The sequence below is a fragment of the Muscardinus avellanarius genome (assembly GCF_963383645.1).
Source record: "Muscardinus avellanarius genome assembly, chromosome: 15".
Taxonomy (NCBI): Eukaryota; Metazoa; Chordata; class Mammalia; order Rodentia; family Gliridae; genus Muscardinus; species Muscardinus avellanarius.
In genome coordinates this window covers 36,343,220-36,366,641 of record NC_137801.1, presented here as the reverse complement: position 1 = coordinate 36,366,641, position 23,422 = coordinate 36,343,220, and the positions used below count along the sequence as shown (strand labels likewise).

General features: G+C 45.4%; 1 protein-coding gene across 2 annotated transcripts in view; it reads right to left on the bottom strand.

Moving 5' to 3' along the window:
• Positions 1-22,617, bottom strand: part of MTA3 (metastasis associated 1 family member 3) — a gene marked incomplete at both ends in the record, with an annotated part of 134,667 nt that extends 112,050 nt beyond the window's left edge. For both annotated transcript variants that reach the window (XM_080711109.1, XM_080711110.1), the window contains 3 exons: positions 11,635-11,728; positions 21,017-21,084; positions 22,590-22,617. In XM_080711109.1, coding sequence (XP_080567235.1) covers positions 11,635-11,728; positions 21,017-21,084; positions 22,590-22,617 — 190 coding nt within the window. The remainder of the gene's footprint in view (positions 1-11,634; positions 11,729-21,016; positions 21,085-22,589) is intronic.
• Between the last annotated feature and the right edge of the window lie 805 nt (positions 22,618-23,422).

Here is a 23,422-nt window from a genome sequence, read left to right as displayed (position 1 = left end):
AAGGACATGCAAATACTCTATGCAAATTTTAAGAACTGCCTCCCAGACTCCAAGTAACAGAGGACTTACAGAGATATATAAACCCCTAGATCAGTCACCAGGACGGTTGCCCACTCTGGGAACCCCTCCCCGTTGGGGAGCTTCACTCCCGCGCGCGCACTCTCTCTCTCTCTCTCTCTCTCTCTCAGGTCGAGTAAGCTTTGAAAGAAGGTGGGGTGCAAATGAAGGCACTTGACCCAGGATACACTCAGGTAGTGACCTGAAGGCCTCTGCTGGACATCAAGGCCAACCAGGGCCCCTAGGAGTGACCTGCACTTCTTTTTGAAAGGTTTGAGCCGCTGCCCCGCAGGGGGCGGGGCCGGAAACTTGGAGGCAGAGTTTCGTGATTCCCAGAGGAGGCCACTCCCCTCGATTTAAGGGAGTCACGGCGACCTCAGAGGCAGAGACTCACAGAGACACATAGCACGTGCCCCCTTACTCGCCTGTTCCCGCTGGCTGGCACGGAAGCAGGCAGGGAAGGAACTGCCCGCGATGGCGGGTGGCTGACTCCCCATGAATAAAGGCATCCATACCACCTATACTGGATTCCCATGTGTATCTGTGCGCCAATGGGAACCATCGCATCTTTCTTACTTTAATCAATTGGTCCCAAAAGGGGGGGCCGCCATCTTTGGCCAGCCATCTTTGCCCCGCCATCTTTAACCCCTCCCACTGCCCACATGGCCTCACTGGAGACCCCACCATCTTTAACCCCTCCCACTTTCCACTCCTAACCAATCCTAGGAGTCGCAGCCATTTTAAAAACTTGTTACAGCCATTATTTCAGGACACATCTCCATAGTGTGGGCCTGGCTCAGCAGCCTCTCTGCGCTCACACTGTGGTAAGCTTCCCCTTAATTAAGTGAGCAGGTTCCGGACTTGGGTCTTCTGGTCCACTGGGACCCCGAAATCCAAACACTTGGTGACCCATTGTCCCCCGGTCCACTGGGACCACCCTCCGGATGACCAGGTCATCCTCCGGTTTTGAGAAGGGATGGAGACGTTCTTCCCTATCTCTTAACCTCCATTTCCGAATGATTGAGCAGGGAAATCGGGGACGCCCGTTTCCTGTTCTTCGTTTCCGCCTGCGAACCAATTATGGGAAGTCGAACCTTTAAACTAGCAGATACCCTGAGCGCCTGTCTTGCAGTGGCCCAGGAATCGTTAGGAACTTTTCAGCTGCTATTTATTTTCCTGCCAGCCACTGCTGCCATCTTGGACACCACATGGCAACTCACAGGCGCCACCTGGTGGTACTTCTGGGTCACAGGCTTATAATTCTGCGGGCTCATGGCCGCCATTTTGCAATGAAACGTGGGTGCCGGGGTCACAGGCCCCATCTCCCTCTCTCCTGGCCCCACTTCGTGAGGTGGCTGGTACAGAAGGTGTAGTCTGGGTCCATGTTCCTTTTTCCCTTCATCCTCCTTCCTCCATCTTCCTTGCTGGCCCAGGGTAACTCTACTGGTACAGGGTAAGCCAGTTTCCTCTTTGGCCTGCTCAATCTTTCAGGCCTTAGTCTTCCTCCCCAATCTCGGTCCAGGGTGATGACGGCAAGCCCTCCGGCCTCTGCCCACGGCTTAGGCCATATCTAAAAGGGCTCTGTTACAACAGTTCCAGGACAAATTCTCTTGCACAATGTTGGGACCCACTAAACTTTGTTTCTCGCGACGTAACTCTCTTTGATGTTTATATTTCAGCAGGTCCACTTGTTTACAAACTACGGTGCTCGATGGCAAACTGCCACAAGTATTAAACCTCTGAAAGTGGTAACTGATGCTCCTGACGCAGTAACAGGTGTTTGTTTGACCAGACAAATCCATACCCACTCACTGCTGAAAAGAGTGGTGTGGGGTCCTCTCCAGGAGGTGCTGCTATTAATGACTCTGGTCTAATGAAAACCTGCTAAAGGGGCAGCACACCCCTTTAGCAGTTTTTCCTCAGGGAAATGCCGCTATTTGTATTAATAGAGCTAGTGACAACCTGCCTCATATCAAAAAGGGCTCCTGCCCAGCCTGGGATCCACTCTCGCGATTTTCTTTTTTCTTTAATAGCACCTTGCCTGTTAAAGTCTCCTCAAAGCAAACCACATCACCGAGCTCTCCAGGGTAACCTCCAACTCTCGCTGCGACCACACCCGTCTGCCCCCTTCCGGCAGACTCAGACCCCTATTTCTCCCAGCCTGGGGCCCCTTCACAGCAGGAAGTAACTAGAGGGGGTAATCATCGTCCTGTACACCCCCTTAGTCAAAGAGGCCGGGATGAAAGGTTTGAGCTGCTGCCCCACAGGGGGCGGGACCGGAAACTAGGAGGCAGAGCTTCGTAATTCCCAGAGGAGGCCACTCCCCTCGATTTAAGGAAGCTGTGGCAACCTCAGAGGCAGAGACTCACAGAGACACATAGCGCGTGCCCCCTTACTTGCCTGTTCCCACCAGCCGGCGCAAAAGTGGACGGAGAAAGAACTGCCCGTGATGGCAGGTGGCCGACTCCCCATGAATAAAGGCATCCATACCATCTATACTGGATTTCCGCATGTATCTGTGCGCCAAGGGGACCCGCCGCATCTTTCTTATTTTAATCACTTTTCTGGCAGATCACATGGACTTTGTGAGAAAGCAGCTTCCAACTGAAGGCATTTGGCTTGGGCTACCCTCAAGTATTGTCCTGAAGGCAGCTGCTGGACATCAGAGCCCAACAGCCCTTAGGGGTGTTCGGCCACTTTTTCCTATTCCCTGTTGCTTCCAATAAACCTTTTACTCCCCCGCTTCCTGCAGTCTGCAGGTGTCATTCTTCGCTCACCACAGACAAGAATCCAGTAAGGAAACGCCGAGTTTCTTCTCCAGAAACCCCATTTCACCACCATACATAGCAAGCCAGCTATTTTCATAACTATGCTATACAAATCTCCAAATATAAAAATACTCATGCAGGGCAAGGCATGGTGGCATCCACATGTAATCCCAGTATTTAGGAGGCTAAAACAGGATGATTGCAGCCTCACCAACTTAGGAAGACCCTGTTTCAAAATAAAAAAAAAAAATGAAAAGGAGGCTGAGACAGGAGGATCACAGGTTTGGGGTCTGCCTCAGAAACTCAGCAAGGTCCCTCAGCAATTTAGGAAGACCTTATTTCAAAGAAAACAATTAAAGGGAGGAGGTTGCTTCTGGCTCAACCTCCAGTACCAAAAAATAAATAAGACTGGGGCTCTAGCTCAGAGGTCGAATGCCCCTGGGTTCAATCCTCAGTATCTTCAGGTTAACACCTTCCAATCTCCTGACTCTGAGCTCTAGCACGGCTCCAGGCTTTCAAGAGGCAGGCTTCTGTATGGGTAGGTTTTCTGTGCTCCTCGGGAGTCCTCGGCACCAACCTAGGACCTGTCTGTCCTTCTCACTTGCTTTTTTTGGTGAGGGGAGGGGTACTGGGGATGGAACCAGGGGCATTTCTCCAAGCTACACCCGCAGGCTTGTTTTATTCTTTTATTTTTATTTATTTTTATTTATGTGTGTGTATGTTTTTGTTTGTTTGTTTGTTTTTGTTTTTGTTTTTGGTGGTACTGGGGGTAGAACCCAGAGGCTTTCTACCTCCAAGCTATACTCCCAGACCTATTTTATATTTTATTTGGAAACAGGGTCTTACTAAATTGCGCAATCCTCCTGTTTCAGCCTCCCAAGCCCTGGGATTACAACCCTGCGTCACCACACACCGCTTTTGTTTTTATTTTGAAATAGGGTCTCCCTGGGTTGATGAGAGTCTTACTTGCAGAGGCTGTCCTTAAATGTGATCCTCCTGTCTGAGCCTCCCAAGTACTGGGACTACTGGCATGGGATACCATGCCAGGCTTCAGACTTTCAATCATCTTGTAAACACTTAACTTCTAGTAATAATCAAACCCAAATTGAGTTTGCATTACTTTCACTGACTCTGATACAAAATGCATATACGTCTTATGAATTGCCACAGGATTTAACTATTTAATCCCTACAGCCACCCTCAAGGCAGGGAGGGCAATAAGGCAGAAAGTACTAGCAAAACATGAAGAAATTAGGGCTCAACTGTTAGCCTGTTCCACGATGCCTATTTATGCAAACATAAAATAAGGTATAGAAACAATTATTTTCTCCAAAATAATACTCTTTTTGCAGTACTACAAATTGAGCCCAGGAGTGTTCTACCTAAGCTATATCCCCAATGCTTTTTTTTTGCTTTGTGGTGCTGGGGATTGAACCCAGGAGCATTTTACCTCTGAGCTACACTCCCAGACCGATTTTTTATTCTTTATTTTGAAACAGGGTTTAATGTAAGTTGCGGATGGCCTAAGTAGCTGAGGCTGTCCATGAACCCTGACCCTCCTGTCTCAGCCTCCCAAGTACTGGAATTACAAGCGTGCGCCACCACGCCCTCTCCCCCAACGTTTTTTAATTTTGAAACAGGTTCTCCCTCAATTGCCCAGGCTGGCCTCAAAAGAACAACCCTCCTACCTCAGCCTCCCAGGTAACTGGGATTACAGCCATGTAAGACTGTGCCTAGCTTCCAAAATAAATTTTAAAAAGATAAATTGAAAACCAAACAAAAGCAGTATCAAAAGACAGGATACTAGTCTAGCTGACTCATCTATGAAAACAAACATCTGAGTGCTTAGAGGTAGAGCAAAGGCTTCGCATGTAGGTGGCCTAGGCTTCAATGCAGGCACCAAAAAACATAATTAACTTCTTTTGGGGGAATGGAACCAAGGGACACACTACCTCTGGCGTATACCTCCAGTCCTTTTTATTTTTTTATTTTGAAACAGCATCTCATTAAATTGTGAGGGTCTCATTAATTATGAAGGCTGTCCTTGAACCTGCAATATTCTTGTCTTGGCCCCCTAAATACTGAGATTACAGATGCACACCAACACAGCCAGGTTTTTTTTTTTTTTTTTTTTTTTTTTTTTGCGGGTCTTGGGATGGAACCCAGGGGCATTTGACCTCTGAGCTACAGCCCCAGCCCTATTTTTTATTCTTTATTTTGAAACCAGGTCTCACTGATTTGCAGAGGGCCTCACTAAGTAGCTGAGGCTGTCCGCGACCGTGATCCTCCGGTCTCAGCCTCCCGAATGCTGGGATTACAAGTGTGTGCCACCACGCCCAGCCTGCCAGCTATTAATTAACTAATTTAACACAGATAATTTAGGTGGGCATGTTTGCACACACCTGTCCTTCCCATACTTAGGGGGCTGAGAAAGGAGGATCACAGGTTCCAGGCCAGGGAAGGTAAATTAGGGAGACCCTTGTAAATAAAAAAAATAAAATAGGGGGCTGTGGGGTTAACTCAGAGAAAGAGCACCTCAAGGTTCAACAAATGTAATACAGAGGTTTATTGTTTGGTTACTGGGATCGAACCCAAGGATTCTACCTCTCAATTACATACCCAGTCTTTCTTATTTATTTATTTATTTATTTATTTATTTTATTTATTTAGTACGAGGGATGGAACCCAGGGACATTCTACTTCTGAGCTATACCTTTAGCCATAATTTACGCTTTTATTTTGTAACAGGGTCTCCCTAAGCTGTGGACAGCCTCACGAAATTGCTGAGGCTAGCCACAAACCCAAGATCCAATCCTTCTGTTGCTCAGCCTCCCACATAAATGGATTACATGCATGCACCACCATGCCCAGTTTTTTGTTTTGTTTGTCTTGTTTTGTTTTGCTGTACTAAAGAATAAACCCAAGGGTATTCTACTTCCAAGCTACACCTCCCCTCCAGCCCTATTTTTTATTCTTTATTTTTTTGTTTTGTTTTGCTTTGTTTTTGTGGAGGGGTGGAACCCCGGGGCTTTTCTACCTCTGGGCTATACTCCCAGACCTTTTTTTTTTTTTTTTTTTTTGTGGCAGGTCTGGGGATGGAACCCAGGGGCATTCCTGGGCATTCGACTTCTGAGCTACACCTCCTGCCCTTTTTTTTTTTTTTTTTTTTTTTTTTAATTTTAAATCAGGCTCTCACTGAGGAGGGCCTAAGTAGCTGAGGCTGTCCGCGAACCACGATTCTCCAGTCTCAGCCTCCCAAATGCTGGGATTACAAATGCACGCAACTACAGCATGCCACCACGCCTGGCTTATTTTATTTTTTGGTGTGTGGTACTGGGGGTAGAACCCAGAGGCTTTCTACCCCCGGGCTACACTCCCAGACCTATTTTATATTTTATTTGGAAACAGGGTCTCACTAAGTTGCCTCAGTAGGTAAGGCTGGCTTCGAACCTGTGCAATCCTCCTGTCTCAGCCTCCCAAATGCTGGGATTACAAGCGTGTGCAACCACCCCCAGCTCTTATTATTTTGAAACCAGGTCTAAGTTGTGGAGGGCCTCATTAAGTGGCTGACGCTGATCTGGTCGAAAACCTACTGTCCTTCTATCTCAGCCTCCCAAGTACTGGGATTACAAACTCCAGTTTGTTTGTTTGTTTTTGTTTTTTTTTTTTTTTTTTTTTTTTGCCGTACTGGGGATAAAACCCAGGAGCATTTTACCTCTGAGTGACTTTCCCAGCCCTAACTTTTTTATTCTTTATTTTTGAAACAGGGTTTACTGATTGCAAGGGTCTCACTAAGTAGCTGAGGCTGTCCACGAACCGTGATCCTCCAGTTTCCACCTCCCAAATGCTGGGATTACAAGCATGTACCATCATGCCCCGCTTAATTTTTTATTTTTGAAACAAAATCTTGATTAATTGCTAAGGGTTTCTCTAAATTGCTGAGGCTGGCTTCAAACCTGTGATCCTCCCGTCTCAGCACCCCAAAAACTGGGATTACAAATTTATCCCACCTCGTGCCACCACACCCATAAATGAAGAGGTCTTAAGGGGATGGTGCATGACTTAAAATCCTATAGTAGTTTCTTTTTTTTTTTTTTTTTTTTTTGTGGTACTGGGGGTAGAACCCAGAGGGTTTCTACCTCCAGGCTACACTCCCAGACCTATTTTATATTTTACTTGGAAACAAGGTCTCACTAAATTGCTGAGAGCCTCACTCAGTAGCTGAGGCTGGCTTCAAACCTGTGTGATCCTCCTGTCTCAGCCTCCCAAGTGCAGGGATTACAAGCGTGTGGCACCACGCCCCACAAAATCCTATAGTTTCAAATGCTAAATAAATATTTTTGCCTAACTAAAGGCAATATAGTAGCCATAGTGCCCCACAGCTGTAATCCCAGCACTTGAGAGGCTGAGATAGGAAGATAGCAAGACCCTGTTTCAAAATAAAAAGTTAAATAAAAGCTAGGAGTAGAGCTCAGAGGTAGAATGCCCCTGGCTTCAAAACCCAGTAATGCGCGTGCGCATGTACACGCACACATACACACACAAATCCCCAGTATCGCAAAAAACAACTAAATACATAAATACATAAAGTGGCATATAGGGGCTAGAGGTGTAGCCTAAGGGTACAATCCTTGTCCAGTAAGCACAAGTCCCTGGATTCTATCCCCAGAACAACCAAGTAATAAAAAAAAAAGAAAAGAATAATAGTCAAATTAACAGGAAGACAGGCTGGGTAGCACAAGCCTATAATCCAGTACCTGGAATCCTGAAACAGGAGGACAGCAGGTTTGACACCAGCACCCACCTGGTAACTTAGGGGACAAAAATAAAAGGCAGAGGTGGTGGTACATGCCTATAATCCTAGTGCTTGGGAGGAGGAGACAGGAGGATCACAGATTTGAGAACAGCCTCAGCAACCTAGCAAGATCCTGTTTCAAAATAAAGAATAAAAAGCTGGGCGTTGATGGCGCACACTTGTAATCCCAGCATTCCGGAGGCTGAGACAGAGGATCGTGGTTCGTGGACAGCCTCAGCTACTTAGGCCCTGTTTTAAAATAAAGAATAAAAAGCCGGGCATGGTGGCACACGCTGGAAATCCCAACACTTGGGAGGCTGAGACAGGAGGATCACACAGGTTCGAAGCCAGCCTCAGCTACTTAGTGAGGCTCTCAGCAACTTAGTAAGACCCTGTTTCCAAATAAAATATAAAATAGGTCTGGGAGTTTAGCCCGAAGGTAGAAAGCCTCTGGGTTCCACCAAAAAAAAAAAAAAGAACATCCCTGGGTTCAATCCCCACTACCATCTAGGGGGAAAAAAGTATTAGGAAAATAAAGAATTCTGTGTAAATACTATATTTCAATAAAAATTGAAGAAAAAAAAGAACCAGTCAGGGGCAGCAGTACACACCTGCAATTCCAGGACTTGGGAGGCTGTGAGAAAGGAGAGCCACAGGCCTGAGGCCAGCCTCGCAATGTAGACCCTCCGCAATTGAGTGAGAACCTCTTTCAAATTTTGAAAAGGAGGCGGCCTGGAAGTATACCTCAGAGGTAGAATGCCCCTGAGTACAAACCCTAGTATCATGAGAAAAAAAGATAATCTGAAGAAAACATTTGATTTGCTACTTTAAGCATAGAAATAATTTCCATTCAACTAGTCATATCAAAAAACAAAACATGAGTTTCTATTTTTCCAACCACAAACTATGCCATACAATTATAAAAGCAATGCTAACATGAGGCCTTCAAATAGCCGGGCGTGGTAGCGCACGCTTGTAATCCCCGCACTTGGGAGGCTGAGACAGGAGGATCGCGCAGGTTCGAAGCCAGCCTCAGCTACTTAGTGAGGCCCTCCGCAACTCAGTGAGACCCTGTTTCCAAATAAAATATAAAAATGGGTCTGGGAGTATAGCCCGGAGGTAGAAAGCCTCTGGGTTCCACCCCCAGTACCACCAAAAAAATTAAAAAATAAAAAGCTTAAGAATATCTAATTACCTGAAAGCCTCATTTAATGATCAATAAGCAATGTGACTTTAATTTTAAAGTATAAATGTAGTACTTGTTTAAAAATAAACTATTAACACTCAAAGGAGAAGATCAATAAAAATATATGTATCATAAATACATTTATGATATTTATAGCTGATAATATACTGGTTAATGAGACACAAACTTGCTATAACTTCTAATTATAAAATGTCATTCAAAAAATAAAAACATTATAAAATAGGAAAAGAAAAATGTCCTTATAAATCAAATTTTATTACTTTAATGCTGTGATAGAAAATAGATTTTATGCCAAGTCCTATCAGGTGGTAGAAACATCTAGAAAAGATCAAGAAGGGACACCAGAGACAAGGTGAGGGGATCAGGGTTTGGAATCCTGGATGGGATCACACGGGCATGAACACAAAGGAGGCGTCCTGATGACAGCGTCTGCCTGTCTACACGCATTACAGACTAAGAACCAACAGGTTTAGGAGCTATATTCTCCCAAGTAACTAACAGATACCTAAAAAACAAAAATGTTTAGCTTTATCCCTGATAATAAAATTGGTGGTTCAGCCTGGAGTGGTGATTCATGACTGTAATCCCAGTACTTGGAAGGCTGAAACAGGAAAATCACAGGCTCGAGATCAGCCTCAGTAATTTAATAAGACCTAAGACCTTATTTCAAAATAAAAAGTAAAATAGGCTGGAGTAAAGCTCTGAGTTAGAATGCCCCTGAGTTCCATCCTCAGTCCACACACACACACACACACACACACACACACACACACACGTACGTGTAGTTCAAGTGCAAAACGTAGAAGCCAGGCGTGTTGACTCACACTTGTAATCCCAGTAATTAGGAGACTGAGACTGGATGACAGTAGGTTGAAGACTGGCATCAGCAACTTAGTAAATCCCTCTACAACTTTGAGAAAGCCTGTTTCAAAATAAAAAATAAGCCAGGCATGGTGGCGCACACTTGTAATCCCAGCACTTGGGAGGCTGAGACAGGAGGATCGCACAGGTTCGAAGCCAGCCTCAGCTACTTAGTGAAGCCCTCAACTTAGTGAGACCCTGTTTCAAAATAGAAAATAGGGCTGGTAGTATAGCTCAGAGGTAGAATGCCCCAGGTTCAATCTCCAGCACTGCAAAAAATAAAATAAAATAATGCTGGGGGTGTAGCTCAGAGACAGAATGTTCCTGGGGTTCAATCCCCAGGACTACAAAAAATAAATAAATAAATAATAAATAAAAGGTCTGAGGGTGTAATTCAGAGACAGAATGCCACCAGGTCAATCCTCAGTACAAGAAAGAAAAGGACGGGGAGAAAGAAAATATAGAACTCATATTAAATATACTCTGTATAGAAGATAGAAAGAAATGGGAAAACACTAGGAAAACAGCAGAAATGACGACAGGAATAAATTTATGAGATAAGCAATTTGCTGGTTAAATTGGCCACATTTCAAATAGAACAGACCTTTACAGATAAAAGCCTCACTTCATCATGTGTGTGTGTTGTGTGTGTTTTGTTTTTAAATTTTTATTTAATTTTTTTGTCTTAAATTTTTTATTTAATTTTTCATTGTAGTCAGATACCTTAATGGGGTACAAGATGGTAGAGGCATACATGCACACATCACTCATTTAGCCCCTCCACAACTTCCACCCCATTCCCTCCCTCTTATTCTTTATTTTGAAACAGGGTCTCACTAAGTTGCGGAGGACCTCACTAACCAGCTGAGGTCAGCAGCAAACCCTCCTAAGTACTTGGATTACAAGTGTGCGCCACCAAGCCTGGCTCTTTCTTTTCTTTTCTTTTATTATTATTATTTTTCTGGCGGATCTAGGAATGGAACTTAGGGGTATTCGACCTCCGAGCTACACCCCTGCCCTGTTTTTTATTCTTTATTTTGAAATAGGGTCTCACTAAATTGCGGAGGGCCTCACTAAGAAGCTGAGGCTGTCCGCGAACCGCGATCCTCTGGTCTCAGCCTCCTGAATGCTGGGATTACAAGCATGTGCCACTACGTCTGGCTTATTATTCTTTGGTCTCACTACATTGGAGAGGCCTCACTAAGTAGCTGAGGCTGTCCTTTTACCTGTGATCCTCCTATCTCAGCCTCTCTAACTGGGATTACAAGTGTGCACCACCACACCCGGCTCAAGACCTTATTTCTAAATAAAACTATAATAATAATATAAAAATAATAATATATATTATATATATTAAATATCACATATTACATATATAATATTAAATAATAAAAAATATAAGGCTGGGAGTGTAGCTCAGAGGTAGAATGCCCCTGGTTTCAATGTTAAAACTTTCCATTTGAACATTTTAACTAAATAATAAAGATATGTGTGATGCAACCTAAGAAAACAAACTGGGATGGGGTGTAGCTCAGAGCACAGGACTTCCCTAGCATGACCGATACTTGGGTTCAATTTCCTACACTGCAAAAAAGAAAGAAAATAGTAATCCCAGGTACTGGGGAGACTGAAGCAGAGGCTCAAAGACTCAAGGCCACCCTGGGCAATTTAGGGAGTCCTTGTTTCACAATAAATAATAAAGGACAAGGATGTTGTTCAGTGGCAGAGCACTTGCCTAGTATGCATGCGGCCTTGAGTTCAATCCCCAGTACAGCAAAAAAAAAAAAAAAGAAAATATAAACTAAAACCAAACAACACCCAAAAAATTACTCCCATTAAAGTACAAAAACATAAATGAAGCAAAATGCCTCAGATAACAGAAAGCACTTCATGAAAAACACAAGATCTAAACATTTTTTAATCCAAGAAAAAGATAATTAACTTACTAGCATGCTTGTCCGCAAGCATTATAAGCGTGTTGGAAATATCTCGTCGTCTATAGAAGCACACGACTTTTGCTTCCACGTTTCCACTTGCAGTCTGAGAAATAAAGAAAATAAGTTATGTAGGGCTTGGAGATGTAGTTCAATGAATGATAAAGCATATGCTTAGCACTCATAAAGCGGCCAGCTGAGGTCAGCACTCTAAGCACAAAAAAACAAAGTTATCTGAGTCCAGCATTGTGGTGCCTGCCTTAAATCCCAAGTGAAGGTAGGAGGATCAACAAGTTTAAGGTCAGGCTAGACAACTTAGATTGTGTGTGTGTGTGTGTGTGTGTGTGTGTGTGTGTGTGTGTGTTACTGGGGATTGAACCCAGGAGCATTCTATCTCAGCTACTTAGTGAGGCCCTCTGCAACTTAGTGAGACCCTGTTTCAAAAATAAAAGAATAAAACATAGGGCTGGGGATGTAGCTCGGAGGTAGAATGCTCCTGGGTTCTATCCCCAGTACCGCAAAAAAAAAAAAAAATAGGGCTGGGGTGTAGCTCAAAGGTAGAATGCCCGAGTTCCACCCCCAGCACCACACACACAAAAAAAAAGATTAAAAAATAAAACAGAGCTAGGGTTGTAGCTAAGAGACAGAATGCCCCTGAGTTCCATCACCAGTACTAAAAAAAAATTTAATTAAATTCAATTAAAATTAAAATAAAGGCCAGGCATGGTGGCACATACCTATAATTCCAGCTACTTGAGAGGCTGAGGTGGGAGAATTCAAAATTCATGGACAGTATGGTAAATTTATCAAGACTGTATCAAAATAAAAAACTGGGCATGGTGGAGCAAGCTTGTAATCCCAGCATTTGGAAGGCTGAGACAGACAGGAGGACTGTGGTTCATGGACAGCCTCAGCTACTACTTAGTGAGGCCCTCTGCAACTCAGTGAGACTCTGTTTCAAAAATAAAGAATAAAAAATAGGGCTGGGCGTGTAGCTCAGGGGTAGAATGCCCCAGGGTTCCATCCCCAGTACTGCAAAAATATTAATAAAATAAAATAAAAAATAAGCCAGGTGCGGTGGTGTCTTTCATCCCAATACCTGGGAGGCTAAGACAGAAGAATCACAAGTTTGAGGATGCTCTCAGCAATGTAACAAGACTATCAGCAACCTAGGGAGACCCTATTTCAAAACAAAAATTAAAAAGTATTGAGGGTATATCTCAGAGGTATCACATCCCTGGGCTCAATTCAATATGCAGCCCCACAAAAAAGAAAGAAAGAAAGAAAGAAAGAAAGAAAGAAAGAAAGAAAGAAAGAAAGAAAGAAAGAAAGAAAGAAAGAAAGAAAGAAAGAAAGAAATAAATCACCCAAAGTTTATTTATTTTTTTTTTTATTTGGATGGTACTAGGGATGGAACCCAGAAGCTTTCTACCCCCAGGCTACACTCCCAGACCTATTTTATATATATATATAGATAGATAGATATAGATATAGATATAAAATATATAAATATATACCTATATCTATAACTATTTTATATATACATACATATATAGAGAGAGAGAGGTTTATTATAAAGATAGAAATACAGAGGATAGGTACAGCTCCATACCAGACTGGCACGGAGGGGTGACTCGAAGGGATACACCCATATTTTATATTTTATTTGGAAACAGGGTCTCACTAAGTTGCTGAGGGCCTAAGTAGCTGACGCTGGCTTCAAACCTGCACAATCCTCCTGTCTCAGCCTAAGCATAGGAATACAAGTGTGCGCCAACAGGCCCGGCTCAATCTCCCAAATTTAAATTTTGTGTGTGTGTGGTATTGGGGGTGGAACCCAGAGGCTTATCTATCTCCAGGCTACTTATTTTACCTTCACACACAAAAGTTTTAAAACCTGGAGTTATGAATGCTGAAGCTCTTATTTCTTGTTGACTATGGTCTAAAATATAATCAATATTCAGTTAGGCTGTAATTTACTGCAGACAAGTCCTAGACTCCTATATTCCTATTCTCAATGAATTCCAAGAGCATTCAAGAAAGTCAATCATTCAAGCCGGGCATGGTGGCACATGCTTGTAATCCCAGCGCTTGAGAGGCTAAGACAGGAGGATCGCACAGGTTCGAAGCCAGCTACTTAGTGAGGCTCTCAGAAACTTAGTGAGACCCTGTTTCCAAATAAAATATAAAAAAAAAAATAGGTCTGGGAGTAGAGCCCGGAAGTAGAAAGCCTCTGGGTTCCACCCCCAGTACCACAAAAAAAAAAAAAAAAAAAACACAGAGTACAATAAAATGCTATCATAATTTCCAATTTCTAAAAAATTTAAGAACATGTTTCTCCAAGTTCCTCTGAGCTTACAGATATAGTCAAATATAAAGAAATAGGAGTATCTATGTGGTACAGTATATGTGTCAATTTTACGAGGTTCAGCAACAATATTTTAGTGAGAAATGGTATTGCAGAAATACTGCCCCTTCAAACTGAAATCATATTAACTTCCTAACAAAAATGTTTCTATATTTCACAATATTGTGATCAAATACATCCTCCAGAAGTAATGATCCAGCAATCTGCTAAATGAACAGGCCAATATCTCCATGTAAATAAAATCTAGCTGTGACTTCAACTGTGAGCTTTTCATCATTTTTGACTCATTAGTGACTTCCTCCAACAGGGATGTTCTACAAAGATAATTCTTATTTAAACCTGTTTGAAGGGGAAAGATATAGTTCAAAATAAATATTCTCAGGGTTGCTCAGTGGCAGAGTACATGCTGGGCATAATGAAACCCGGGTTCAATCACCAGCACACACACACACGAAGAAAACCTGGGCATGATAGCATATGCCTGTAATACTAGTACTTAGGAGGGTGACACAGGAGGATCAAAGGTCTGAGGCTAGCACAAGGTAACTTGGTAGAACCTCGTTTCAAAATAAAAAATGTAGGCATGGTAGCTTGAGCCTGTAATCCCAGAATATTGGAGGCTGAGAAAGGAAGATTGCTGGTTCAAGGACAGCCTTGAACTGTGAGACTCTGTTTCAAAATAAAAAATAAAATGGGCTGGGGGTGTAGCTTGGAGGCATAATGCCCCCAGCTTCAATCCCAGCACCACACACACACAAAAAAAAACCCATCATTTATCCACCTGAAAGGTGTACAGTTGGGGCTTGGGACACAACTCAGTGGCTCAGTGGTAAGTGCCTGCCTAGCATGTACAAAGTCCTGATTCCATCTCCAACACTACAAAAAACAAAAAACAAAAGCCAAAGCCAAGCTTGCCAGCATATGCCGGGAACCACAGTACCTGGGAGACTGAGACAAGAGGATCAAAGGTCCAAGCCGAGGCTCATCAGTTTAGTGATGCCTTCCACAACTTAGTGGGACCCTGTTTCTAAATAAAACATAAGGCCAGGTGTGGTGGCACACACTTGTAATCCCCGCACTTGGGAGGCTGAGACAGGAGGATCGCGTAGGTTCGAAGCCAGTCTCCACTGGCTTAAGAGACCATTTTCCAAATATAAAATAGGCCTGGGAGTGTAGCCTGGAGGTAAGAGGCCCCTGGGTTCCATCCCCAGAAACACCAAAAAATAAACAAACAAACAAACAAACAAATAAATAAATAAATAATAAAATAGGGCTGAATGTGTAGCTCAGAGATAGAATGCCCCTGGGTTCAAACTCTAGTAACACATACATACAAACAAAAACAGACATAGTTCTTCAAGCCTGTAATCCCAGGGAGGCTGAGATAGAGAATCTGAAGGTTCTCCACCAGCCTCAGCAACTTAGTGAGACTTTATTTTAAAATAAAAAATAGCCGGGCATGGTGGCACACCCTTGTAATCCCCATGCTTGGGAGGCGGAAACAGGAGGATCGCGCAGGTTCGAAGCCAACCGCACTGGCTGAAGAGACCCTGTTTCCAAATTAAAAAAATATACATATATAATAGTTCTGGGAGTGTAGCCTGGAGGTAGAAGGGTTTCATCCCCAGTAGCATCAAAATATAAACAAATAAAATAAAAATAAAAAATAAAAGCCAGGCATAGTGGCACACGCTCCCAGCACTTGGGAGGCTGAGAAAGGAGGATCGCACAGGTTCGAAGCCAGCCTCAGCTACTTAGTGAGGCCCTGTTTCCAAATAAAATATAAAATAGGTCTGGGTGTGTAGCCCGGAGATAGAAAACCCCTAGGTTCCACCCCCAGTACCACCAAAAATAAAAAAATAAAATAGGGCTGGAGGTATAGCTCAGAGGAGAATGCCCGAGTTCAATCCTCAGTACCAATAATTAATTAATAATGAATAACTAATAACCAACTAACAAATCAGAGCTGGAAGTATAGCTCAATGGTAGAGCATTTGCCTAGCACGCACAAAGCCCTGGTTTGATCCCCAGTACAAGGTATAAAAAAAAAAGCATCAAAGTACTCCGTAAATAGTACAGCTATGTAGAAGGGTAGAAGCATTAACTTCTGACATTAGAGAAATTCATTAGTTCAACAAAAATTTTTAGAATACCATTAACTATGTGCCAACAATTATTCTATGGTTTATTATTCTATAATATGCCATTATTCTATGCCTTACTCTATGACAATTATTTCATGGCCCTGGATTCAATTCCCAGTACCACACATAAAAAGTGTGTATGTGTATATATTTTTGCAGTACTAGAGGTTCTTGGGTTCTCAGGCATGCTGACCAAGTGCTCTGCCTCAGAGCAACACCCCCAACTCTGAATTAAGTACATCTGGAGGTGATAAATGGCACTGAAAAAAGCCAGAGGGGGAGGGATTTGGTTACAATTTAATGGTCCATCTAAGATGAGTGTAGTTCCAAACAGCCAAAAGCCAACTGTGCTTGGAGGAAGCAGTCCCCCACTTGCTTGCAGGAAGAGTAGAGTTCAGAGAGGGGAGGTGACAGCCAGAGGAGCACAGAGCCTGACAGATGAACACGTCTCAATCTTTTTTTTTGGCAGGTCTGGGGATGGAACCTAGGGGCAGTCGACCTCTGAGCTACACCCCCTGCCCTATTTTTTATTCTTTATTTTGAAACAGGGCCTCACTAAGTAGCTGAGGCTGTCCGCGAACCGCGATCCTCCTGTCTCAGCCTCCCAAATCCTGGGATTACAAGTGTGCGCCACCACGCCCAGCTTCACATTGAATCTTAATTAGCTTCCTAAATAAACTGATAGAGAACAGTTTGGAGTCACCTCAGTTCTTATATCAATACCATAAGAGGGAAGCACATCAGAATTACATCCCAATAATTCCTACCCAAAGACTAGTCTAAACCTGAGGTTATTTTCTTCATTTGGTAGTAGTTTAAAATACCAAGCCTGGCGTGATGGCACAAACTTGTAATCCCAGCATTTAGGAGGCTGAGACCAGAGGACCACAGTTTGCGGACAGCCTCAGCTACTTAGTGAGGCCCTCTGCAACTCAGTGAGACCCTGTTTCAAAATAAAGAATAAAAAAGCTAGGCGTGGTGGGGCATGCTTGTAATCCCAGCATTCGGGAGGCTGAAACCGGAGGATGGCAGTTCGTGGACAGCCTCAGTTACTTAGTGATGCCCTTTGCAACTCAGTTATACCCTGTTTAAAAATTAAAAATTAAAAAAAATAGGGCTGGAGATGTAGCTCAGAGGTAGAATGCCCCTGAGTTCAATCCCTAGTACCTCTTAAAAATATTTGTGAGCCGGGCGTGGTGGCGCACGCTTGTAATCCCTGCGCTTGGGAGGCAGAGACAGGAGGATCGTACAGGTTCGAAGCCAGCCCCGCTGGCTTAAGAGACCCTGTTTCCAAATAAAAAGTATAAAATAGGTCTGGGAGTGTAGCCCAGAGGTAGAAGGGTTTCCAGGAACCCCAGTACCACCAATAAATAAATAAATAATAAAAATACATTAAAAAAATATGCATGTGTGAGCCATGCACGGTGGTGCACGCTTGTTATCCCAGCATTCAGGAGGCTGAGACCGGAGGATCGTGGTTCGTGGACAGCCTCAGCCAACTACTTAGTGAGGCCCTCCGTAACTTAGTGAGACCCTGTTTCAAAACTGTTTCAAAGCTGGGTGTGGTGGCACACGCTTGTAATCCCAGCGCTTGGAAGGCGGAGACAGGAGGATCACGCAGGAAGAGACCCTGTTTCAAAAGTAAAAGATAGGTCTGGGAGTGTAGCCCGGAGATAGAAGGGCTTTCCGGAACCTCAGTACCACCAACAACAACAAAAAAAAAAACTGTTTCAAAGAATAAAAATAGGGCAGGGGCTGTGTAGCTCAGAGGTCGAATGCCCCTGGGTTCCACCCCCAGACCCACAAAAAAAAAAAAAAAAAAAAGAATTTAGCTGGGCGTGGTGGTGCAAGTTTGTAATCCCAGCATCCGGGAGGCTGAGACCAGAGATCAGTTCGCAGACAACCTCAGCTACTTAGTGAGGCCCTCCACAACTTAGTGAGACCCTGTTTCAAAATAAAGTATAAAAAATAGGGTAGGCAGCCGGGCACGGTGGCTCACGCTTGTAATCCCAGCATTCGGGAGGCTGAGACCGGAGGATCGCGGTTCGCGGACAGCCTCAGCTACGTAGTGAGGCCCTCTGCAACTCAGTGAGACCCGGTTTCAAAATAAAGAATAAAAAATAGGGCAGGGGGTGTAGCTCGGAGGTAGAATGCCCCTGAGTTCCATCCCCAGACCCGCAAAAAAAAAAAAAAAAAAAAATTAGGGTAGGCTTAGAACCTACACAATCTCCTGTCTATGCCTCCCAACCGCAAGGATTACAAGTGTGTTCTACCACGCCCAGCTTAGCCCTATGTTTTTACCCTTTGTTTTTTGTCTTTGTTTGTTTTGTTTTCTTTTGCAGTAGTAGGGATTGAACCCAGGGGCATCCTACCTCTAAATTATATTCCCATCCCAATTTTTTATTCTTTATTTTGAAATAGGATCCCACTAAGTTGCGCAGGGCCTCACTAAGTAGCTAAGGCTGGCCACAAACCAGCAATTTTCCTGTCTCAGCCTTCTAAGTACTGGGTTATCATTTGTTTCTGAAACAGGGTCTAAGTTACTGAGGGCCTTTACTAGAGAACCTGTTTTATTTTTTTTTTTTTTTTTTTTGGTGATACTGGGGGTGGAACCCAGAGGCTTTCTACCTCCGAGCTATACTCCCAGACCTTTTTTATATTTTATTTGGAAACAGGGTCTCACTAAGTTGCTGAGAGCCTCACTAAGTAGCTGAGGCTGGCTTCGAACCTGTGCAATCCTCCTGTCTCAGCCTCCCAAGCGTGGGGATTACAAGCGTGCGCCACCACGCCCGGCTCTAGAGACCCTGTTTTAAAAATAAAAAATATTTGGAGGCTGAGATGGGAGGACCACAGGTTTAAGCCCACCCTCAGGAACTTTGGAAGGCCCACAGCAACCTAGCAAGACCCAGTTTCCAAATAAGAACTAAAATAGGTGTATCTCAGAGGTATAATGGCCCTGGGTTCAATCCCCAGCACCACAAAAATAAAATAACATAAAAAATGCAAGTCCTTGGAATATCACAGAAGCAAACCAGAATCTCAAGGTTCTTCAAGCAAGTAAGGACCAAGGCAGAACAGGCCTGGTTTTTTGGTTCTCAGAACGAGACCAGCCTCCAGATGGCTTCCCCACTACATTCCTGGCCACCACCACCTCTTACTTTTGTACTCAGCATGGAATCCAGGGAGACGCTGTTTCAAAATAAAGTAGAACAGCTGGGCGTAGTGGCGCACGCTTGTAATCCCAGCATTTGGGAGGCTGAGACAGGAGGATCATGGTTCGAGGACAGCCTCAGCTACTACTTAGTGAGGCCCTTCACAACTCAGTGAGACCCTGTTTCAAAATAAAGAATAAAAAATAGGGCTGGGATATAGCTTGGAGGTAGGGAGCCGGGTGTGGTGGCGCAGGCTTGTAATCCCAGCATTAGGGAGGCTGAGACCAGAGGATCAAGCTGTTCGCGGACAGCCTCAGCTACTTAGTGAGGCCCTCTGCAACTTAGTGAGCCGCTGTTTTTTTAAAAAAAAGAATAAAAGCCAGGCGTGGTGGCACATGCTTGTAATCTCAGCGCTTGGGAAGGCTGAGACAGGAGGATCGCACAGGTTCGAACCCAGCCTCAGCTACTTAGTGAGGCTTTCAGCAACTTAGTGAGACCCTGTTTCCAAATAAAATATAAAAAAGGTCTGGGAGTATAGCCCGGAGGTAGAAAGCCTCTGGGTTCCACCCCCAGTACCACCAAAAAAAATAAAATAAAATATAGGGCAGGGTGTGTAGCTCAGAGGTTGAATGCCCCTGGGTTCCATCCCCAGACCAGAAGGGGGGGAAAAAAAAAAGCCAGGCGTGGTGGTGCATGCTTGTAATTCCATCATTCAAGAGGCTGAGACAGGAGGACCACAGTTCACAGCCAGCCTCGACTATTTAGTGAGGTCTTCTTTTGCAACTCAGTGAGACCCTGTTTCAAAATAAAGAAAAAAAAAAAAAGAGCTGGGGGTGTAGCTCGGAGGTAGACTTCCCTGGGTTCCATCCCCAATACCACAAAAAAAAAAAAAAAAATATATATATATATATATTTTTTTTTTTTTTTAATTGCTGAGGCTTGCCTTGAACCTGCAATTCTCCAGTCTCAGCCTCTCAAGTACTAGGGTAACAGGTATGCACCTTTATGCCCTGGCACAGCCCTTTTTGGGTTTTTTTGTGGGTTTTTTTGCAGGTCTGGGGATGAAACCCAGGGGCATTTGACTTCAGAGCTACACCCCCTGCCCTGTTTTTTATTTTTTTTATTTTGAAACAGGGTCTCACTAAGTTGTGGAGAGCCTCACTAAGTAGCTGAGGCTGTCCGCGAACCGCGTTCCTCAGGTCTCAGCCTCCCAAATGCTGGGATTACAAGCGTGCGCCATCACGCCCAGCTAGCCCTTTTTGTATTCTATTTTGAGAATGCGTGTCACTAAACTGGCCTCAAGGTTTTAATATTCCTGCCTCAGCCTCCAGAGTACCAGGAATTTCAGGCACATACCACCTCGTCCAACAGAATCCTACCGAAATCTCTAATCTGAAATCTCCACTTTCAGAGAGCCTGAGACTGAAGTAAAATCACCTCTTATGATTTTACCCAATTACCCTTCAATGGAAAACACAGGTGTTGTTTTTTCTATTTTGGTGGTGCTGAGGACTGAACCTGGGGTGTTTTCACCTTCGAGCTACACTCCTATTTCTACTTTATTTTTGAAACGGTCTAAGTTACAGAAGGCCTCACCAGTTGCCGAGGCTGGCTTTGAACCTACCATCTTCCTGTCTGAGCCTCTCAAGAACTAAGATTACAGGCATGTGCCACCACATCTGGCTCAACAAAATGTTTTAATATCAGAATCAGGAACACACAGTGTATACCTTGTTAAGTTCTTCTATTCTTCTGATTAGGTAGGGGTTGCTGGAGGAATTCTCAAAGTAGACATAATCTGTAATTAAAAGAAGTTACAGAATTTAATCTTTTCAACATAAAGTTTACATTTAGCAATCCAAGACTTATATATTAGGCAATACCAGTTAGTAAGCACTTAATCCATTCCTCATACTGCAACCCAACATATCCTCTCCAGTGCCTACTATTCACATATCTTTATTTTTATTTCATTTAATGCTTTAGCAAGTTCTTCCAGACTTCTGTCTTACACTGTCATTTCCTTAATGAACCAAAAGACATATGTCCTCATCCCTGAGGATGAGGGCTGGCTACATGCATCTTGTGTATGCCACTTCCACATCTCTCCTCCCCAATCCAGCTTGCCCTGGAGTGTGCTGCTCATGCAAAACTGTTGACCAAAGGCAAATTCAGAGCAAGGGAAAGCCTTAACAGCAGCCTGCATTGCAATCACCAGCTTTGAAAAAAAATATCATATATATATATATATATATATATATATATATATATATATATACATACATATATACTCAGCTGGGCAGAGCAGGTAAAAGGGAATGCGATGACAAACTTTTCTAAAGCTGTACTCCAAGATGAACCAAAGGGGGACATACTTGCAGAGAGGCAGGCAGAGCCTTCTGGGGGTGTCTTTTCATATTTTACCATATTTAAGCCAGATCCATTTAGGCTATTATAAAGAAGTCACTGCAGGCTTCCAACCAGGCCAGAAATTTTTAAGTGGCTTTTCATCTTATCTAATAGGCTCATAGGAAACTTCCCACTGTGTGTTTATTTGACAAGACTGGACTGCATTGTTACTGTCTACCTTAGTGCCTCTTTCCCGTCTCCCTTCTGCAAAGTGGCCTCATTTAGCCAGGGCATCCCCACCACCATCCATCAGGAGCTCGGCTAATGAGCAGGGAAGGAAGAGCGAGCCTCTCACACAAGCACGCCACTTATCTGAATTATTATTTTACCAGGAAAGAGGGAGGAGGGCGTCGTGAGCAGGGAGAAAGTTTGTTTGACCTTATTTCTCTCTTCCGCAGAAGGCTGGGAAGGTAGACGGCCGAGACCCACCGTCCAGGCTGCGCTCGGCTCCCCGCCTCTGCCTGCGGCTCCCCGGCTCCCCTAGGACCCATTTTCTGGGGGGCCGGACAAGGCAGGAAGGGGGCGAGGAAGGGAAGGTGCCGGGCTCTGGCCCGCAAACAGGCCTGTCCAGCGGTGCCGGGCAGGCCCCCCACCCCCACCGCTCTGGGGTCCGTGGAGGAGGGGCTGCCCCACGCCCCCAGCCCGGCGCCCAGAGCCCGCTCGGAGGCCGCCGCGCCGGGGGCTCGACGGGCCGGCTCCCCGGGCTCCGGGAGGGATGGAGCCCACGCCCAGCAGAGGCCGGCCGGGCCCGGGCAGGTCGGGGAGCTGGCGGCCGGCCCGGGCGGCCCGCGGGGAGCCCGGCCGAGGCCCGCGCCCCTCCCCGGCCGAGCGTGCGCCGCCGGCCCGCTCCCGCAGCCCGCTCCCGACGGGCCGGGCCGGGCCGAGCCTTCCTACCTCCGACCCGGTACATGTTGGCCGCCATGTCCGCCCGCCCGCCCGCGGAGCCCGAGCCGAGCCCCGCCCGCCGCCGCCGCCGCCGCCGCCGCCGCCGCCGCCTCGGCCGCCGCCGCCGCCGCCGCCGCCTCGCCGCGGGGGAGGGAGGGGGAGGGGCGGGCGCGCGGGGGAGGGGGAGGGGCGGGGGCCGGGGCCGCCCCCAGCCGGCTCGCCGCGGAGCCGGCCGCGAGCGCGGGCTCGGGCGCGGGCCACCTGCCCACCCGAGACAGGTGCCCCCGCGTCCGTGCACCGGGGACCCGGGACGTGTGCCTTGAAGCACCTGAGCGCAGGTCTCCATGCAAAGTCTTGGTAGCCACCAGGTGCAGGCAGCAGGGGGCCTTCCTCGTGGTGAGGTGGCCTGGTGGCTTCCAGCCAGCCGCAGGCCCTGACACCTGGAAGACCCCAGCCAGCCCCCACAGTCAGAGGGCGCTGGGAAGACTGGCTCCCGGCCAAGTGCACCCCAAGTGCACTGGCAGGTCGAGCACGGTTCATCCTCCCCTGGACTGAACAGAGCCAACCCCCCAGCACCCTGAGGCCTGCCACTAGACAGGCCCCAGTACAGCATGTGCTTAGGTGAGAAGAGGCCTTTAGAAGACTTCATCACCACCAACACCCCCCCCCAAAGGAGAAACTGTCAATCAACTTCTTGGAAATTGTCCATTAGCTGGCTGTGTGCCTAAAACTTTTTTTACTTTTATTTGTGTGTGGGGGGGGGGCTGGGGATTGAACTCGGACACTCTAGCTCTGAGCTACACCCCCAGCCTGATTTTTTATTCTTTATTTTGAAACAGGGT